Source organism: Marmota monax, unplaced genomic scaffold (genome assembly GCF_021218885.2).
Source record: "Marmota monax isolate L192 unplaced genomic scaffold, Marmota_monax_Labrador192_F-V1.1 WCK01_AAM20220418_F8-fsc00087, whole genome shotgun sequence".
NCBI classification, from domain to species: domain Eukaryota; kingdom Metazoa; phylum Chordata; class Mammalia; order Rodentia; family Sciuridae; genus Marmota; species Marmota monax.
In genome coordinates this window covers 6,208,034-6,228,288 of record NW_026693476.1, presented here as the reverse complement: position 1 = coordinate 6,228,288, position 20,255 = coordinate 6,208,034, and the positions used below count along the sequence as shown (strand labels likewise).

The 20,255-nt window shown below is 35.6% G+C and overlaps 1 protein-coding gene across 2 annotated transcripts in view; it reads left to right on the top strand.

The window, feature by feature from the left end:
- The window catches only part of Lrig2 (leucine rich repeats and immunoglobulin like domains 2), a 174,144-nt gene that overhangs the window by 138,568 nt on the left and 15,321 nt on the right, over positions 1-20,255 (top strand). For both annotated transcript variants that reach the window (XM_058583604.1, XM_046458220.2), the window contains exons 8-13: positions 88-231; positions 3,396-3,476; positions 4,408-4,479; positions 4,833-4,901; positions 17,265-17,428; positions 19,712-20,032. In XM_058583604.1, coding sequence (XP_058439587.1) covers positions 88-231; positions 3,396-3,476; positions 4,408-4,479; positions 4,833-4,901; positions 17,265-17,428; positions 19,712-20,032 — 851 coding nt within the window. The remainder of the gene's footprint in view (positions 1-87; positions 232-3,395; positions 3,477-4,407; positions 4,480-4,832; positions 4,902-17,264; positions 17,429-19,711; positions 20,033-20,255) is intronic.

Genomic DNA, 20,255 nt, shown 5'->3' with positions numbered 1-20,255 from the left:
CTAAATTTACCATGTAAATATAGTAAGAATTTGTAAGTTGAACCAAAATACAATGAATTCCTTACCTTCTACGTTTCCTGTTTTTAGTGATTTGTCTTATAATCAGCTGACTCGCCTGGATGAATCTGCCTTTGTGGGTCTGAGTTTACTGGAGAGATTGAATTTAGGAGATAACAGAGTCACTCACATTGCTGATGGTGTGTTTAGGTTTCTTTCCAATCTTCAGACACTGTAAGTTTATCCATTCTTGTTTAAAATGAAATAAAGCAAGTTAATTCAGTCCACTAATCAGGGGATCTATTTATGTATGTTATATTTTTATATTTTGTCCTTCCCTCAGCCCATGATAGGAATAATAATCTTATTTGTCTTGGTATCCATAGATAAAACTTTTCCTATCATGAGAAGTTCATTTTATATTTTAATTCTGAGTTAACACATAAATAGTAAAGCCTGTCTTATAGAACCAGTTGCTGTGTTATAAAACATAGTTGCTGGGGTCAAGAATGCAGTCATTTTCTTGTTTCTCTGACTTTGGCTGTATATCAGTTCTCATTCTGAGAAATGCAGGATGTATAGTGGGAGCAGTTCTTTTTGTTCTGTTACTAGTTTGTTGCATGACTTTCGGCAGAAGAAACTAACAATTATTATCTGTAAGTACCAGGAACTTTCAGATACTAGGTTGTTACTGTTCTTTTCCATATTAGGTGGCTGAGGACTGAGAGATGAAAATGATTTGTTTAAAGTCATATAATTTATAAACGTTTGGATCAGGATTAGAACCCAGGTCTTGACATAAAAGCTCATGTATTTTATTATGAAATGAACAAAATCACTTAGCTTTTCCTGGGTATGTTTTTGTTTCTTTCTTCATATATGAAAGAAGAATTTAGAATTAAGTGGTTGCTAAAGGCAGTTTCAACCTGAAAATCCTGTGGTTCTGTAAGTTAAATGTTTTGCCTTCATGGAATATAATTTTATTGAATGAAGAGGTATTTTAATGAAATATAGCATTCTCAAGACATACAGTAGAATAAGAGAAAACAGAGTAATTAGTAGAATTTATAGATTAAGAAAAAAAATTTTTTAGGGGATATGGGGATTGAATTCAGGGCCTCTCACATGCTAGGCAAACACTCTACCACTGAGCTACATCCCCAGGTCTTTGTCTTGCATTTTGAGACAGAGGTCTCAATAAGTTGCCCAGCTGGCTTCCCACTTAACAATCCTCCTCCCTCAGCCTCACAAGTAGCTGGGATTACAGGTGTGGGCCTCCACACTCTACAGAGTTTGTAGATTGTTAATAGTTTTTGAATAGGGGACTTTATGGTCAGTAGTTTCACCATTGAGGATTTCAGAAAAGAAGTAGACTCACATCTGTGAGACCTAGCCAACAATGAGAAGGAAACATGATAATTTTGTGAAGATGTTTGTATACATGCACAGGTGTGTATGTGTTTGTGTGTGTGTGTGTATATATATATATATATATATATATCAAAAGCGATTAAAGATAAATATATTTTTTTTCAGAGAGAGAGAGAGAAAATTTTTTAATATTTATTTTTTTTTTTAGTTTTCGGCGGACATAACATCTTTATTTGTATGTGGTGCTGAGGATCGAACCCAGCGCCACATGCATGCCAGGCAAGCGCGCTACCGCTTGAGCCACATCCCCAGCCCAATATATATATATATATTTTAACTTTGTTCAGAATTGTCCTTGAAAAGTAAAAAATTAATTTCCTTTTATACTCCTTTTTTCTGTATTATCAGAGGTGAAACTAGATTAGTGCAAATTCAGAAATTTATATCAGATGCAGTTGCAGCTTTTTGATAATTCAAAGGATGGCAAACAGATTGTTTCAGTCTACTGCTGATGATTACTTTTAGATTTAAAGTTTAGGGGCTAGGTGCAGTGTTGCATGCCTGTAATCCTTGTTTCTCAGGAGGCTGAGGCAGGAGGATCGTGAGTTCAAAGCCAGCCTTAGCAATTTAGCAAGGGCCTAAGCAACTCAGCAAGACCCTGGTTCTAAATAAAGTATAAAAAAGGGCTAGGGCTGTGGCTCAGTGGTTAAGTGCCCCTGGGTAGCCCCAAATTAAAGTTTAAGAAAGTAATTGAGGAAGTACGTGGTTGTCTAATGCCTCACAGAGATAGTTATGGCAGAATGAAGGATCAAATCTGAGAAACTCTGGCTTTTAGCCCAATGCTTTTGAAAGAGTAGGTATAGGACTGGGATTGTGGCTCAGCGGTAGAGCACCTGCCTAGCATGGGCGGGACCTGGGTTCGATCCTCAGCACCACATAAAAATAAAGGCATTGTGTTGTGTCCATCTACACCAAAAAATAAATATTAAAAAAAAAGAGTAGGTATATTTGTTACTCAATTTTGTGCATGATTTCTCTTAATTGTGGAGAGGGTAAAGTCCTACCTGAGGAGTAGAGCCACTGGTGCTTTCAGTGTTTACTCCTTAGTAAAATAAAATGAACTCTGTTAGCATTTCATTTTAAGTAAAGATGGGTAACCAAGAAAAGGGATCTACTACCTCCTTATTGTTATTCATACAGCTTTATGTCTTACAAAGCAGAAAGCTTTGTGCTTTATTTTTATTATAAAATGGCCTAGGGAAGCAAAAGTGATTAAATATTTTAAACTGATATTTCTTTTATCAGCACATGATGTGGTATAATTGCATCTCCCAGCTGAGAATGGAGCAGTAGATTTTAAAAGATCCATAGTTGTTTGTTTTTTTTTTTTTTTCTAAAAAAAAAAAAAATAGTGATTCTTCTACACACAGGTATATCATTCTTGGTTCCCAGAGGGTGTGCTTAATTGCTCTTGAGCTGTAAAGCTCTATATTGATATTATTCTTTGTCAGCCATTTCAAGTTTAAGGGCCCAGGGAAAGCCTTGGGTCACCCAGAAATCCCATTATTCTGAATCATATCCCTTGTATCTTGAAACTCTCCTTCTTTGGCAGGAACCTATCCATAATTTTTTTTTTTTTAGTTGTCAATGGACCTTTATTTTATTTATTCATATGTGGTGCTGAGAGTCGAACCCAGGGCCTCACATGTGCTAGGCAAGTGCTCTGCCACTGAGCCACAGTCTCAGCCCTATAATTTTAAATGTGTTAACAAAATTAGATACTGTTAGCTAGGAAGATTAGTGCTATTAGCAGGATGCCCAGCTTAATTCTTAGCTTATGAGAATCAGGTATTGCATGTTTATACAGATACACCTTTAAAGTATAATTGGGTCTTCATTATAAATAACTGTTAAAATAAGGATCAGAATTAGCACATGTACCTTAACATTGTCTTGCTAGGATCCCGCTCAATGGCATGATGACCGTGTGGACTAACATAACTTGTATTTTCCTGAAAATTTTCTAGAGACTTAAGAAACAATGAAATTTCATGGGCCATAGAAGATGCTAGTGAAGCCTTTGCTGGACTCACAAGTCTTACTAAATTGTATGTATTTATATAAAAGTGTCTTTTCAAGAACCAGTTGTAAATGTGATTGGATTTTGATATGGTCAGAAATTCTGAACCTTCTGGCCCCTCTGCTAATGAAAGGAGCTTTGTTATTTATCAAGTAGTTTTTTTTTTTTTTAGGCTGCCAAAATTTTATTCAGATATTAAAGCATTTTGAGTAATAACTTATCCCACATCTCATTAAAAAGGGATATGGAGCTACATTTTTTTTTATTAGTTGCTCAAGATAATACAATGATCTTGACATATCATACATTTGATTCAAATAGGGTATGAATTCTCATTTTTCCACGTGTACAGATTGCAGGATCACATTGGTCAAGTAGTTTGTTTTTAATGGGGCAGTTTTTGTTAGCAAAGCATTCCTATGAGCACTTAGAGAAGTTACTTATAGAACTTGAATTTCTATTCAAGTAAAAGAGATCACTGAGAAACTATAGTTGAACAGGAAGTGTGTTTAATCAAGTGAAATTTTTATAAGTTAATTCATCTAGAAGAAGGAAAGAAGATTCTCTCATGTTGATTTTAGATCTTCCATGAGAAGAGTTTCTCCAAATGTTTACACTGGCTTAATTTCTTTGGCCTGATGATCTTTTGTTAAAGAGTGAGAAATGGGAAATTTAACCTATTTAATCATAAGAAAACTGCCAGTTTCTTAGTGGCCAGGATGGTTGTTCAGAAGTATTTCATTGAACTCCAGCATCTTAATAATAGAAGCTTGGATTGATTAATAAGTTCATAAGTTCTTAAAAATGCTTGTTCTAATCAAATTCTACACTCTGAATATGTGCAGTTTTTTGTTTATCAATTATACTTCAATAAAGCTGTTAAAATATTTAAAAAATGCATATTAAGTTTATTTTCACCTTTTAAAGGTAAATGTCTAATGAATATAATTTTATTTCAGAATCTTACAAGGAAATCAGATTAAGTCAATTACAAAGAAAGCATTCGTTGGTCTTGAATCCCTTGAGCATTTGTAAGTTTTGCATAATTTACTCACTATATACATAATCTTCACTGTTAGTAGAGACTGTCACAAGCATTTAAAGTATTTATATAAGCCTAGTGTGGTGGTATACACCTGTAATACCTGTGATTTAGGAGGTGGAAGCAGAGAGGCTCACAAGTTCCAGGCTATCAGTAGTAAAACTCTGTTTCAAATAAAAATGAAGGGCTGGGGGCCATAGTTCGGTGGTAAAACATCTCTGGATTTAACCCTCAGTACAAAAAGAAAAACAACAACAACAATAACAACAACAAAAAGTCAAGTGTTTATGTAACTTAATTGTAGAAATGTGACTGGCAATGTTTCATTTCTCTTCATTTCAGAGATTTGAACAACAATGCTATAATGTCTATCCAAGAAAATGCTTTTTCTCAGACTCACTTGAAAGAACTGTAAGTAACTTAAGTGTTTTCTTTTATAAATTTTAAAAAATCACCAGATTACTATCCATGCTTGTGCTTTTTTTTTTTTTTTTTAATGCTTGTGCTTTGAAGTGTGATGAAGGTGACCCAAATGTTTCCAAAAGTGTGCCATTCAGGCAGGAAAAAGAAAGTGTAATACTCGATTATTTTAGTGCCTACCTGTAATTTAAAAATAATCAGTGCAAAGTTCAGAATGTGTGACACTAAGACCTTCTCTTTTTGCTTGTGCTCATAATTAGGAAATCTTAGCACTGCTCGCTTTGCTTTATGTATGTGTCCTACTGTTTTTTTTCCTTCAGTTTTTGACTACCAGAAGCATGTTTCCCAATTCTTATCCTTTGGGTGTGTTAAAATTAAGGAATCAATGTGATTTTGTCCTTTAATTTGTGAGTTGAACTAAGCTTTTGTTGTAATTGTCAGAAAGGATGTCTTTACTCTGTTCAAATTACTAAAATGTTCAAATACTATTAATAGTTGCAATAGAAAAATTTATTTTTATATTCTTTTTCATTCATGATTTCTTTTATTGGTTTAGAGATTTCCTGGGGGTGGGGATGGCTAGTTGGGCATTAGTATTAATTATGATCTCTGATGATTTGAATATGCAGCCAGATGTCAGAACCACTGGACTCTAGCCATTTATTTTGCCTTGTCTGGAAGCTACACATAGGATTGTCTGGGTACCAGAACTGATTCATAATAAGATAATGATAGAAATTCAAAGTAAGCTTTTATGAAACTTAGAATAATTTGACATTACTGAGACACTTTTGTTGTAGTTTATGTAATTATTGGTTTATAGTGGACTGGGAATTTTGAAAAGCGGTTCTGGACACAATTTGAGATAAAATGGAAACATGTGAGTTTTTGTACTTTATGGGTTCAAATTCTTGCCGTATTCTTTACAGCCTATGACAGTGGGCATATATTGTCCAGCCTGAGACTCAGTGTCTCTTCTCAAAATGGAAATAGCACTTCCCTCAGGGTTATATGAAAATAAAATGAGATAATTTGTTTAGTAAAATTTTCTTTATCTACTGTGTAAGGTACTGTTCTGGATGCTGAAAGCATAATAATAAACAAAGCGAAGTATTCTTATATAAATTTTACTAAGAAAGATAAATAATAAATCAGTAGATGGAGAATATCCCATCAGGTAATAAATTTTTCTTAAGAAAAATAAAACCAGGTTAGAGGTGTGGGGATTGACAGGGATTACTATTTTAGATAAAGTAGTGAGAGGAGTCTCTTGTGAAAATTCAGCATTTGAACATGGATCTTAATGAAATGAAGCAGCAAAACATGTAAATATTGAATGAAGGGCTTTCTGGGCAGGGAGGAATAAATGAAATGGGGTCAAAGAGAAAAGCAGGAGCCAGATCATGTGGGTCCTAATAGGCTATGAGGAATGAGGATTTTTCTTTTTTCTAAATGCCTGAGGAAACTTTGAAGGTTTTTGAGAAAATGCTGAGCATAAAGTCTGGCACATAAGAAAAGTTGAATAGGTAATATTAACCATAAAAATTTAAATATTATGGAAATCATTTTCTGTTAGATTAAAAAAAAGTTTTTTGGGGTAGTGGAATATCTTGATATTTTCAATTATTTTTCCTAGCCTTAGTTAACTTGTTAGGACACAGCTTACTGCAAATAACTTTTATCTCTGTTTTGAATGCCGGTAAGAAAAGTTTGACAATTGTTATAAGAACCCAATTTAAGAAATAATTTCGATAGTAGCTGAAAGCAAATATTGTAGTTTCAATCTTCAGAGTTTCATTTAGTAATTTAGAGTTGTCATAAAGATTTTGCTCGACCAAACTTTAGTCAGGTTCTTCAATCTCATAGGATTGTGTACTTTTATGTAAAATCAGTTTTACCAGTTGCTAAACCAGTTTAGCAGTAACCTGTCCAGTAACGTGGTTAACCTAGGGTACCCTTGATAGCTGATCAGGTTTCTCAGGTTTTTTGTTCTAAATCATTTCCCAGATGATGTCTGATTGCCCTGGCCTGTCTTCAGCAAGAATCCTGTTAGGTTGGTTTAGCCAAAAATCCCCTTCCCCCTTCTTCTCCTTCTACTTCTTCTAGTTCCCCACCCTTTCTCTATACTTCTTAATAATTTTCCATTTACTGACCCCATCTACTTCTTGGCTATAAAATCCCCGGTTGCCCATGCTTCTTTACAGTTGAACCTAGTTATCTCTCCCTCTTTGCAAAATCCTGCTGCATTATTCTCTATACCTATCGAGATGGTCTTGAATATCAAGTCTGCTTTACCATGATGCTTTAACAAGTATCATTGAGTAACTTTTTCTTTAACAGTTTTGGTGCTGTGGCTCGGATAGGATCAGATTCATCATTGGACCCCCGGACCTCTCACCCAGGACCCCAAGTGTACTCCTTGAAGCCTTTGTTTTCATTCCTGACTGATTGATCGGGGATCCAATGGTGAGTCAGACTGGTCAACCATTGCTCCGGACAAATGTCCGTTGAAGCTGGTAAGGAGAGATTTTGATTCTTAAGAGTCTGATACTTTAGGAAGCTGGGATGAATGCCAGACTTCTTTTGAATGGTATCTGCTAGACTGGAAGGTCTTCTTTCTGGCTGTCTTTCCCTTGGGTATTATTCCCTTGCTGCCTGGGCTGGAAATCCTTCCTGGCACTCTGAGAGGTCTCTCTGTTCCCCCTATTGGATTCAGTCTGTCCTATGTGAACCTTTCTGTCACCTGACTTACTTCTTGAATCCTCTGCCGATTATGTGCTCTGCTAATTCTGTCTACCTCCTTCTTGTTGGAACTTCATTGGCCTCTTTGGGAAGCTTAAGAGCTCCTCTAAAATTCTCACTTCTCATTGCTGTTGTTCTCCTTTCTCTTTAACCACCTTTAATTTTCTCTCCATTTCCCTAGAGTCATTTGATAGGCTCCCCTGCAAATCCCTACTTCCTATATCCTTCAGTCCACTTCTGTTAGACCTTTTCTTTCCCACGGTCCCACGGTAGCCTCTCAATCACTTGAACTCTGCCTTCCTGTCCTCCATTGGGGGCTCTCAAGGGATTAGAGACCATAGAAATAGCCTCTTGAGGCTGAAAACAAAAATGGCTGAATGAAAATAGAATAAATATTTTATTTATACTCAGATGGGCTTTAGAGATACTCTGATAGTCCCTAGATATCTCTTTAGCCGACATAAGATCATGTATCAAGCAAAAGAAAATCTTAAATGTCTCCTTCACAAATATAACAATTCCCCTCATCTACAAGGGATATGTCCCAAGACCCACAGTGGATGCTTGAAATGAGGATTATACCAAACCTATCTATACTGTACTGTTTCTTATATGTCTTGCAACATTGTCACATAGTACCAGAGTTTGTCTGTCCTTCCATGTTTATGACCTGGTGCCTCCTTTGCATCGTTATTCTTGTGCTCTGAGACATTATCAAGTAATATAGGGATTACTTGAACACAAGTACCATGATAACACAGTTGATATGATAACTTAAGATGACTACTAAGTGGATAGCATATACAGTGTGGATACACTACACAAAGGGATGATTCATGTCCTGGTTGGAACAATGGGAGATTTTATCATGCTATGCACAATGGCACAGAATTTAAAATTCATGAATTGTTTCTTTCTGGATTTTTCTATGTAATATTTTTGACTATGGGTAACAAACTGGAAAGTAAAACCATAGATAAGAAGGTGGACTACTGTATTGGTAAACAGGTGATTTTTATCCATTTTTGTCAGAAACGTAACTTAGTGGGTTTTCTTTTTTTGATGCTGGGAATTGAACCTAGGGCCTTCTGCATGCTGAGCATGAGCTCTGCCACTGAGCTTTACTCCTGGCCTGTGTTTTGTTTTTTAATTTTTTTTTTTTTTTTTTTTTTTTTACAATGCCAGAGATCAAACGCAGGGCCTCCTCATCTAAGCAAGGAGCTATGTCCACAGCCCTGTACAATATTTTTAATGCTTGCCTTTATCAGCAAAAAAGATAATGAAGATGATAGACTAGCTTTATTTAATGTCTCATGAAATTTTTACGAACAGTTGAAGCATAATTGTTAAGTAAATTAAGTAGATATAAGTGGAATAAAAGTTTATAAATGAACTTTTAACAATAATGTTTTTTAAAAAATTTTTATTTATTTTTTTTAGTCATACATGACAGTAGAATGCATTTTGACATATAATACGTACATGGAATGTACATACATCAATCAAATTGTCTATTCTATTCTACTGCCCTTCCTATCCTCCCTACTCCTCCCCTCCTCTCCCATCCTTTCTCTCTATCCAATCTAATGTGACACACTTTTTTTTTTATTTTTCTCATTACATCATATATGTATTCTGTATAACAGTGAGGTTCTCCTTCCATCTTCTGTGTAACTCCCCTTCTCCCTCTTTTTCCCTCCCACCTCTCTTCCCTATTTAGTGGTAGTCTTCTTCTCATGCTCTTCCTCCCTATCCCATTTTGAGTCACCCCCCTTATATCAGAGAAGACATTCAGCATTTGTTTTCAGGGATTGGCTAACTTCACTTAGCATAATCTGCTCTAATGCCATCCATTTCCCTGCAAATGCCATGATTTTATTATTTTTTAGTGCTGAGTAATATTCCATTGTGTATAAATGCCACATTTTTTTAATCCATTCATCTATTGAAGGACATCTAGGTTGGTTCCACATTCTAGCTATTGTGAATTGTGCTGCTATAAACATTGATGTGGCTGTGTCCCTGTAGTATGCTCTTCTTAGGTCTTTTGGGTACTACTTGAAAATAGTTTGAAAAACCTGTTTGGTATCTTAAAATATTAAAGCTGTACCATTGCCGGGCGTGGTGGCACTCAGCATTTTGGGAGGCTGAGACAGGAGGCTCACGAGTTCAAAGCCAGCCTCATCATTGGCGAGGCTGTAAGCAACTCAGTGACCCTGTCTCTAAATTAAAGATACAAAATAGGGCTGGAGATGCAGTTCAGTGGTCGAGTGCCCCTGAGTTCAATCCCCTGTACCTCCCCGCCCCCCCAAAAAAGCTGTACTGCTAAGTAAATGGTTATTTATTGAATATGTAGATCATTTACCAAACTGAGATATCAATTGCTGAATGTAAGTCTAAATTTATCTACTTTTGGCTTTTTAAATTTTATAGAAAACCAGGTATATTTGGATTTATTAAAAATGTGACCTGTACAACTCTGATTAAGCATATGCTTCTAAAAATTATATCAAGATATATTCATAAATCTTAATTTATAGAATATTGGTGTATTGCAGTTTACCTTTTTTATTTCCTAGTTTTCATTAGAAATAAAGATTATGAAGAGTCAGCAATTCTAATTAATTTATGCAAATGAATAATGGTAAGAAAATGTGTAAGATATGAAGATATAGTTCATTGAGGGAAAAAATAATTTATGTTAGTATGGAGATTGTTGTTATTTATTTTTTTGCAGTGCTGGGAACTTTACAAATAAGCTACATCCCTAATCCCTTTTTATTTTAAATAGGGGACAAGAACTGAATGGATATAGGAGGTTGGGATGAGACAGAATTATCTCATGTGGTTAAACTGTCTACAATTGAATGATTTATTATTATAATGGGAGGTGTGTGTTTGTCTCTGACTCTGTCTCGTCTGTCTCTCTTTCTCCCTCCCCCTGTCTCCGGTCCTGGGGATTGAACCTAGGGATATTCTATCACTGAACTATATCCTCAGTTATTTTTTCAAAATTTGAGACTGAGTCTTGTTAGATTGCTTAGGGTCTTGCTAAATTGCTGAGGCTGGCCTGGAATTTGAGATTTTCCTGCCTCAGCCTCTTGGATCTCTGGAATTATAGGCTTGTACCAACACATCTGGCTTATAAAGGTTTTATTTATTTATTTGGTACTGGGGATTGAACCCAGGGGTACTTTACCATTGAGCTAATCCCCTACTTTTTTGTTTTACTTTTTATTTTGAGATAGTGTCTTGCCGAGTTGCTAAGAACTTTGCTCAATTGCTGAAGTTGGCCTTAAACTTGTGATCCTCCTGTCTGAGTCTCTCAAGTAGCTGGGATTACTGGCATGTACCACTGCATCTGGCCTTATAATTTTTTTTTAAACTTTTTTAAAAATTTTTTTTTTACTTGTAACTGGACACAATATCTTTATTATATTTATTTATTTTTATGTGGTGCTGAGACTCGAACCCAGGGCCTCACATGTGCTAGGTGAGCGCTTTACCGCTGAGCCACAACCCCAGCCCCTTTATTAACAGTTTTTAAAAGAAGCTTTAATGTCAGTAGTGCATCTGTGAAAAATTAAATCTAATTTTATTTTAGCAAAGATATGTTTTCTTGCATTTTTGGTCTGCTCTTTTATTTTTTCCCTAGTTGCTGGGGATGGAACTCGGGGCCTCAACACTAAGAATGGGCTGTACCACTGATATACTTGTAGCCCTTTTGGTATGCCATAGTAGGGATTGAATCCAGGGGCACTTCGCCACTGAGCCACCAAACTGTGTCCCAGCCCTTTTTTTCCCATTTTGATACAGGGTTTTGCTAAGTTGCTGAGGCTGTCTTTGAACTTCTGGGCTGTAGTGATTCTTCTGCTTCAGCCTCTTGAGTATTTGGGACTAACAAAATATACCATGGCACCTGGCTCTTCCTGGAAAATCTTAAAGCATTTTTCTCTATATAAAAATAGGTTTATTTGGTATGTTTAGTTATGTAGGAAATGTTAAATAAAAAGTGATGCTAAGGTTTTATTTTTATGTTATGTATCCTAGTAATATAAGTACTTGAGAAGTTGTATAAAGTTCATAGAAATTTGTCAGAACTCTACTGTTCATGATAGAACTCTACTGTTCACAGAAATAACTGTTTACTCATTATCTTTAACTATGATCATTCTTAGTCCTGTGCATTCATAAACAATTATTGATTTATTCTGACATTTTCCTGAAGGCATTTTCAAAGAATTGTAATCTAAAAGTGCTTTGTATTCAGAGGTTCATGGGAAGGACTGACAGAAACACGTTTCTGATAATCATACTGGTAATAATTGGACTGAATAAGATTTTCAGAAATCTAATGAAGAAATTTTATGAAACTGTTCCTTCACATGGTTTTATGAAACTGTTAGCCCAAGATCAAGTAGAACAAGAATTAATTACCTGGGACTGAAGGAACTCATAAAGTATAATGACGTTTTTTGTTAATGTTCTATTTTCAGATTTAAGGCACTCTTTTTGTTTTCTCTTAGCTATCTATAACTTAAAACAATTTGCTGAAGTGTGTCTTTGTGAACAACAAGGAAATAATTCCTTTTTCTCCTTTCCTCATCTCTCCAGAATTCAGGAGCTTAGAGAGTATTCTTATTTTCCTAGTAATATTATTATTTGTATAAGTTCAATAGGAATATGTTCTTGTAACAGGATCCAATTGAAAACATTGATTATATTACCAGCGATTTGACTGGAATATCATTTGACAATGATGTATAAAATCAGATCTGACCAGACAGCTTTAACAAAAGAACCAACGCTGACTTTATAAGCCCTGGAACTTAAAGTGCCTGTTGGAAATACTGGCCTGGTGGTATCTTGCTTATGGGGTTCCTGTCTTTGGGCCTCATAAATGAGCAAGGTTCCTTTTGGCAGTCCTGGAAATTTCAGAGTATTTTGACACCCTCAAGAAGAAAAGAATTCCTTCAAATCTAAAGACTGAAGGAAAAGTCTGGTGATGAGTTTCTGACTTGGCTCTGTGGATTTGAGAGGCTTTTAAAAGGCTAATCTGGAGCCTGAGAGAGTGTCGTGGGAGTGCCTACCTAGTGTGCAAGAGGCCCTGGGTTTGATTGATCTCCAACATGACAAAAAACATAAAGTCTAATCTGAGATTCTTAGAAAAATTCCAGCAAAGCAAATTTAAAAAGCCTTGTGGTCAGTTACCATTCTTGCTGCACCTATGTAGACATTCAGGCCAAATCTCAAAAGTAACTATAGCTTATTTTATTTTGTAAATAAGAGTGAAGTATTTATATAGAGAGAAATCTTTGTTTCAGTGGAAAAGTATGGTACACCCTGTGGATTCTACCAGTTCATTTTGCTAGTTCTTCTAAATTCCCAGTTCCTCTTATTTCCTCCAATATCTGGCTGTAGCTCTCCAAGTTGGTGCTCCAGTTTTTCCTACCCTTCTGACTAGTGGGTAGGCATAACTTTAGGCATAACTAAAACAGACCTTTTCCGCAAAGCCTTCTAAATTGAAGCGGGATGACTTAATAGAAACTTCAGAGAAATCAGCAAATGGATCATGTATATAGCCTACCTTCATGCCTGTTATTGTGAATCACTCAAAAAGTTCACTTTAATAGCTGGTGACATTAACAGAGACAATCTGTAAACCAGGAAAATCTGTCAAATTGTCTGGCTTGTCCTAACTTCACCTGAAGGTGCTTTGAACCCACTATCTAGTAGAAGTCTTTTCAACTGACTCTCCTCTGGACCTAAAAAAATGAGTTTATGGCTAGTTGTGGTGGTTCACACTTTTAATCCCAGTGATTTGGAGGTTGAGGGAGGAGGATTACAAGTTTGAAGCCAGCCTCAGCAACTTAGTGAGACCCTATCTCAAAATAAAAAGTAAAAAGAGCTGGTTATGTTGCTTGATGGTAAATTACCCCTGGGTTTAATCCCCAATACTGCAAAAAGAAAAAAACAAACTGAATTTCTAGTTTAACCATTAGCCTCTGTTTTTCAATTTCATAGAAATCTCCCTCATTAAATGCCTGACTGCTCATACCACCTAGCAAATACTCTTTACTCCTGGGTCCCAGCAGATGATTCAGCTGGTCCTTAGTGAACAGAAGGTGACAGAATGAAAAAAAATGACCCATATTGTTCAAAGGAAAGAAAGACATCTCTTTTTTCCTTGAACACAAGGGAATGCTGACTTTAATGAATATTATTGAGTAATTTTTTTTCTCTGACAGTTTTCTTTTTATTTTATTTTTTTGGTACAGGAAATTGAACCCAGTGGTACTTAACCACTAAGCCACATCTCCAGCCCTTTTTATATTTTATAGAGACAGGGTCTTGCTAAGTTGCTGAGGCTGGCTTTGAACTCACAAGATCCTCCTGCCACAGCCTCCCCAGCTGCTGGGATTATAGGTATGTGCCAGTGTGCCTGGCCTGACAGTTGATTTGAACAAACTGTTATAGTAACTCTGGTGAAAAAAATTTTTAATTGCAAAGCTTTGGTTGCTTTTTGGTTACTTGAAATCTTAAATTACAATACTTTTTTCTTTTTTTGTACCGGGGATTGAACGCAGGGGCGCTTAACCACCAAGCTACATCCCCAGCCCTTTTTATTTTTTGAGACAAGGTCTCACCAAGTTGCTGAGGCTGGCTTTGAACTTGTGATCCTTCTGCCTCAACTTCAAGAGCTGCTTGGGATTACAGATATGCACTACTGTGCCTGGCTATACTACTTTTTAGGTCAACATTTATTAAAATCTGTGCTTTTTAGTATTACTTGCATTGCTTTTTATGAATGTATTTAGGTAGATGAAAGAGTTACATATAAATTGAAAAACAGTTTTCATTACAATTATACACTTATAGTAGAAAAATTATAAAATACAGTTAAACCAAGAAGGAGAGAAGGAGTCCTGAATCCTCACTACTCAAAGACCTGTTAATATTTTGGTGTGTATTTCAAACACTTACTGGGAGAATGCACACAAGCACCTAATAGAGTATACTGCAGTGTCAGTATGTGAAGGATGGAAAGCAAAAGAAATACAAGTGAAGAAACTACTGTGAATTAAGTATTTTATGTGGCCAGGTACTGTGCTAAACGCTTTATTAAAAATTATTTTTTGAGGTAAACATTCTCATTTGCATTTTCCAGAAATAAAAACTGGGATTTTGGAGCATGTAGTATGTTGTCTAAGGTTGGTCGTGGAGTTAGGATATGAGCCCAGTTTATATTATACCTAAGAAAACATAAACCAAACCATGTCACTCCTCTAAGCCTTTCAGTGTCTTCCTGATACCTTGAGGGCTGAAAAAGTAAAACTGAAGTTATTTTTAGTTGTAGATGGACACAATACTTTTGTTTATTTAAGGTTTTTTGTTTGTTTGTTTTTTGTTTTTTAAGTGTGATGCTGGGGATCAAATCCAGTACCTCATGTGCGAGGCAACTGCTCTACCACTTAGCCTCAGCCCCAGCCCTGAAGTTCTTTCATTAGTTTATTTACTTTGGGGTACTGGGATTGAACCCAGTGTTACCTTACCACTGAGCTACTTTCCCAGCCCTTTTCATTTTGAGACAGGATCTCACCAAGTTGCTTGGGGCCTTGCTAAGTTGGAGCTGGCCTCAGACTTGTGATCCTTCTGCCTCAGTCTCTTGAGTAGCTGGGATTACAGGTGTGCATCACTGTGCCTGGCTCCTTTCGTTAGTTTATAATGCACTTATTCCCAGCCCAGCCCTCTGACTTCATTCCTGTCACTATCCCTTTGCTTTATACTAGATGATCTCCTTGCCTTTTTGGGGGGATGTGAGGGGCTCGTGGTCTTGCTATGTTGCCCAGGCTGGTCTTAAATGCCTAGGCTCAAGGGATCCTCCTTCCTCGGTTTCCTGAGTGCGGGACTATAGGTGAGTGTCACCACACCCAGCTGGCCTCGTTGATTTTGGTAGAGCAGACTAAGCTTATCTGCCTCAAGGCCTTTGCATGTGGTTTCCTCTATCTGGGTGGGATACTCGTAAGTCAGATCTTTGCACCATCTGCCCTTTCACCACTTTCAGGTCTTTGACCAACTGCCATCTCTTCAAAAAACTTTTCCTGACTACTTTATCTAAACTAATAGCTTCTGTCTCTTATGTCTTTGCCTAGCTTTGTTTTTCTTCATGGCACTTAACATTTTTCTGACATTGTATTTTGCATTTATTTATTGCTAATTTGACTCTAGATACATGCAAAAGCTCCATGAGGAGTTTGTGCCCAAGCCTAGAACAGTGCCTGGCATATAGTGATAGACTCTCAAATATTTCTCTATGAATGAATGAATGCATGCATGCATGAAAAGTATTTAAAAATTCTTAAATGCAAAAGGGAACTATGGTTTGTTTAGTTAAAATTACCCTTGAAATATGGATTTTTGAGTTACCCTTAAACACTCTGTGGAACAGACTTGTAGATACTTTATACCAGGCTTTAAACCTAGATGAAGATTATGATCATACACACAAAGCAGGTTACAGTCTCAAAATTATTTGCTTTCCTTTCTTCTAAGTCATCAGGAGATTTAAGAGGTCATGGAGAATGGTGATTTTTCAGATATGTGTTATACTCCTATTGTAGGTCATAAATCATATTTTAGTGGCTCTTAGTCTAAGTTGCAGTACACATTACCATAGGGCAGAAGTATTTTTAGTTTTGATGAAATTTGGAAATAATTATATACTCTTTACAACAAAGATCTCTCACTGTTCTAAAATACATAGTGAACCTTTGCCCTCTTTTCAAAATTTTCAAAAATTTAAACCTCAGAAGTTTAAAAGGGACAATGAATGCCCTCTATTTTGATTCACCAGTTATTATTTTTTTTTTTTTTTTGCCACATTTATCTGTTTCCCTTCTTCCTCTTGTTGGCTCTGGGACTTGTTCTCACTTTTGCTTCCTTGCCACACACATGGATATTTGTATACACAATTGTTCTGTGTGTGTGACCATTTAAAAGCTGTAGACATCAAAACACCAGTGTTTAGAAATAGTTCACAAATTTCCCTGTTGTCAAAAAATGTCCTTTTTAGATGTATTTTTTTCCAGTTAAGAATCATATTGGGCTGGGGCTGTAGCTCAGTTGTAGAGTACCTGCCTTGCATGTGTGAGACACCACTACAGGTATGCACCACTACTTTTGACTTCCTCAGCACCACATAAAAATGAATAAATAACGATATTGTATTCATCTACAACTAAATAAATATATTTTTTAAATAATCATTTTATTGGGTTATAGTGGCTTTTTAGTCTTCTTTAAAATGGTTCCCTCGGGGCTGGGGATGTGGCTCACGCGGTAGCGTGCTCACCTGGCATGTGCGGGACACTAGGTTCGATACTCAGCACCACATAAAAATAAAATAAAGATGTGTCCACCGAAAACTAAAAATAAATATTAAAAAAAAAAAAATGGTTCCCTTGCTGTTGTTTCCCCCTTTTTGATGTTCTTCACTTTTAGGATTAGATTCAGATTAAACATTTTGGCAAGAAAAATGCATGAAGGTTTTAATACCGAAGAAACTTATATTGAAAAGTAAAACAAAGGGTACTTTTCCTCTTTTTTCTGCAGGATTCTAAACACAAGCAGTTTGCTCTGTGACTGTCATTTGAAGTGGTTACTTCAGTGGCTGGTTGATAATAACTTTCATCATTCTGTAAATGTGAGCTGTGCACATCCTGAATGGCTAGCAGGGCAAAGCATCCTGAATGTGGACCTGAAAGATTTTGTCTGTGGTTTGTATTTTTGTCTTAAAATTTTATATATTACTTATTTAACTGTATTAACAGAATTAAAAAGAAAAGAACCACTATCTTTCCCATTAGCATATCTATTTCCATTTTTCTGTGTTATTCTCTAACCTGGGTTTCAGTGATTATATTTTAATTATCAGAGGTTAAATTTTGTGTTCTTTTATTTAATATTTCATTAGCAGTTTTTCCCTCTGTCATCTTACTTGTTTTTTCAGTGCTAGGAATCAAACCTAGAGCCTTGTACATCGCTCTACCACTGAGCTATGTGCCCCAGTCCACCTCTGTATATTCTTTATTTTTTTGAGATAGGTCTCACTATGTTGCCCAGGCTATCCTTGAATCTGGGCTTAAGTGATCCTTCTGCCAAATCAATAAGTATGATTTTTTTTTTTTACATGAATACTTATTGTAGATCTTGAAAAGTGCCACAGGTATTCTAAAAAAAGAAAGAACACTAGTTGTGTTGTGACCAGCAGTGTATGTCGTCATCAGCAATGCTGTAATTATACATGTACAGCAAGTTTTATGTATAATAAGGTACTGATTTCATGTGCTGTATTTTTAAATGCAGATTTTTAAGACTGAAGGATTTTTTTTTTAAGACTTGGATTTTTTTTTTCTTGAGGGGATAGACATAGACAAGGTGTCTTGATTTTAATACTTATAATTTCTGGTATAAATCTTTTTCAACTTGGAAATTTTGCCTTTACATTCAAATTTCCTTTAAAGTAGAAGGTATGATTCTTAACTTCACATGGAATAGTCATCCCTCAGCTTCCACAGGGGTTTGCTTCCAAGATCCTTGGATGTTTCAGTCCTTCATATAAAATGATATAGTATTTGCATATAAATGCAATATCTGCATATTAATTAACTCTAAATTACTTAAGATACCTAATGTGATATAAATGCTATGTAAATAGTTATACTGTTTTATCTAAGGAATAATTTTAGGAATAAGAACAAAAGTCTGTACATGTTCAGAACAAAATAATTTTTTCCTGTTATTATTTATTTTTTGGTACTGGGGATTGAACCCAGGGGCATTTTAACACTGAGGTATATCCCCAGCCCCTATTTTAATTTTGAGACAGGGTCTTGCTAAGTTGCTTAGGGACTCACTAAGTTGCTGAGGCTGGCTTCAAACTTGAAATCTTCCTGCCTTACCCTCCGTATTGCTAGGATTATAGGTGTGCACCACTACTTTTGACTTCCTCTGTTATTTTAATTCTTCCGTTGGTTGAATTCTTGGATGCAAAGCTCTTGGATATAGAGGGATGACTTTAGTACATCTGTGTTGCGTACCAGTAGTGTTTGTGTTCGTTTGAGTACTTTTGTTTTTCCAGATCTAATTTTACAATCTACTTAATGATACTTGGGGTACTTGCAAGTTCAGGCCCACAAAATACTTCCATTGTTTTTACAAATTTTAAAGAAGGAAACAAAGAATCTAATAAAGACTAAATTCTGCATATGTTGCTGCACATTTCTTTTTGATTTTAGTAATTAAATGTAGACATATCTCTTATAGTCTATCATTCTGCATATCACTTTTATACGGTGAAATATTATTCAGTAAAGATAATAAAGTTAAGAATTCATATGCAAACCTCTCTGAATCAACCCAGTAGCGTTACAGTTTATAAATCTATAGTTGATTAGTCAGTCCTACACTAATCTTTAGTTGTACATTTGACATACTTGGATTTTTTTTCACTATTTTAATGTTGTGAGTATTCACAGAGTACTGCCAAGTATTTTGTATTATTGATGGTACTCTGTGAAATAGAATAGTACATATCCCCATTTTCTATATTGGCATGGAAAGGGTAATAGTTATAATATATGTAATATATAATAAGAAAGGGATAATAGAATTAGAATTTGTCTTGAAATTCTAATCTAAGGTTTCCTTTTTTCTCCGCTAACTGGTAATGCTTAAGAAATACATTATAGGCACATAAGTATCATGGATAGTAAAACTGGATCCTTATGTCAGGAGCCTGAGTTCCTGTCTAGGTTCTGCCAGTGATTTAATGACTTTGAGCAAGCCATTTACTTGCTCATTTACAGAAAATACTTTCCTGTAATGTTTCCCCCATCTTTAAACAAAGGAGTTGGACATCAGCTCTATAATCTTTTTCAACTTTAATATGCCACTGTATAAATAGAACTCACAGTTTTACGGTATTTGTTTTAAAATTGAATCTAAAGAAGTACAAGTAAATAATTAACATGTCTACTACTGCATTTTTCCCCCCTCAGATGATTTTCTCAAGCCACAGATAAGGACACATCCTGAATCCACAGTTGCTCTAAGAGGAGTTAATGTGTCTCTGACATGTACTGCAGTGAGTAGCAGTGATTCACCCATGTCCACTGTGTGGCGCAAAAATAGTGAAATCCTATATGATGTGGATATTGAGAATTTTGTTCGTTACCGGCAGCAAGCTGGAGAAGCTCTGGAATATACTAGTATTTTACATCTTTTCAATGTGAATTTCACAGATGAAGGAAAATACCAGTGTATTGTTACTAATCATTTTGGTTCCAATTATTCTCAAAAAGCCAAACTGATAGTGAATGGTAAGGAATTATGTTCCTTGACTATATTTAGTTTAGATTGGTATTATTGTCTAAATTAGTCACAAAGAATCATTTTTTAAATTAATGCTCTTCTTTCTGTGGTTGGAAAAAAAAAAACTTCAGGATAGCTTTATCTATTGCTTATTATGTTGTATAAGTGTCACATTTTAGACTTTATGCAACCAAAAAATGTATTTGTCTTCTGTGTTTCTTAGATTTTTAA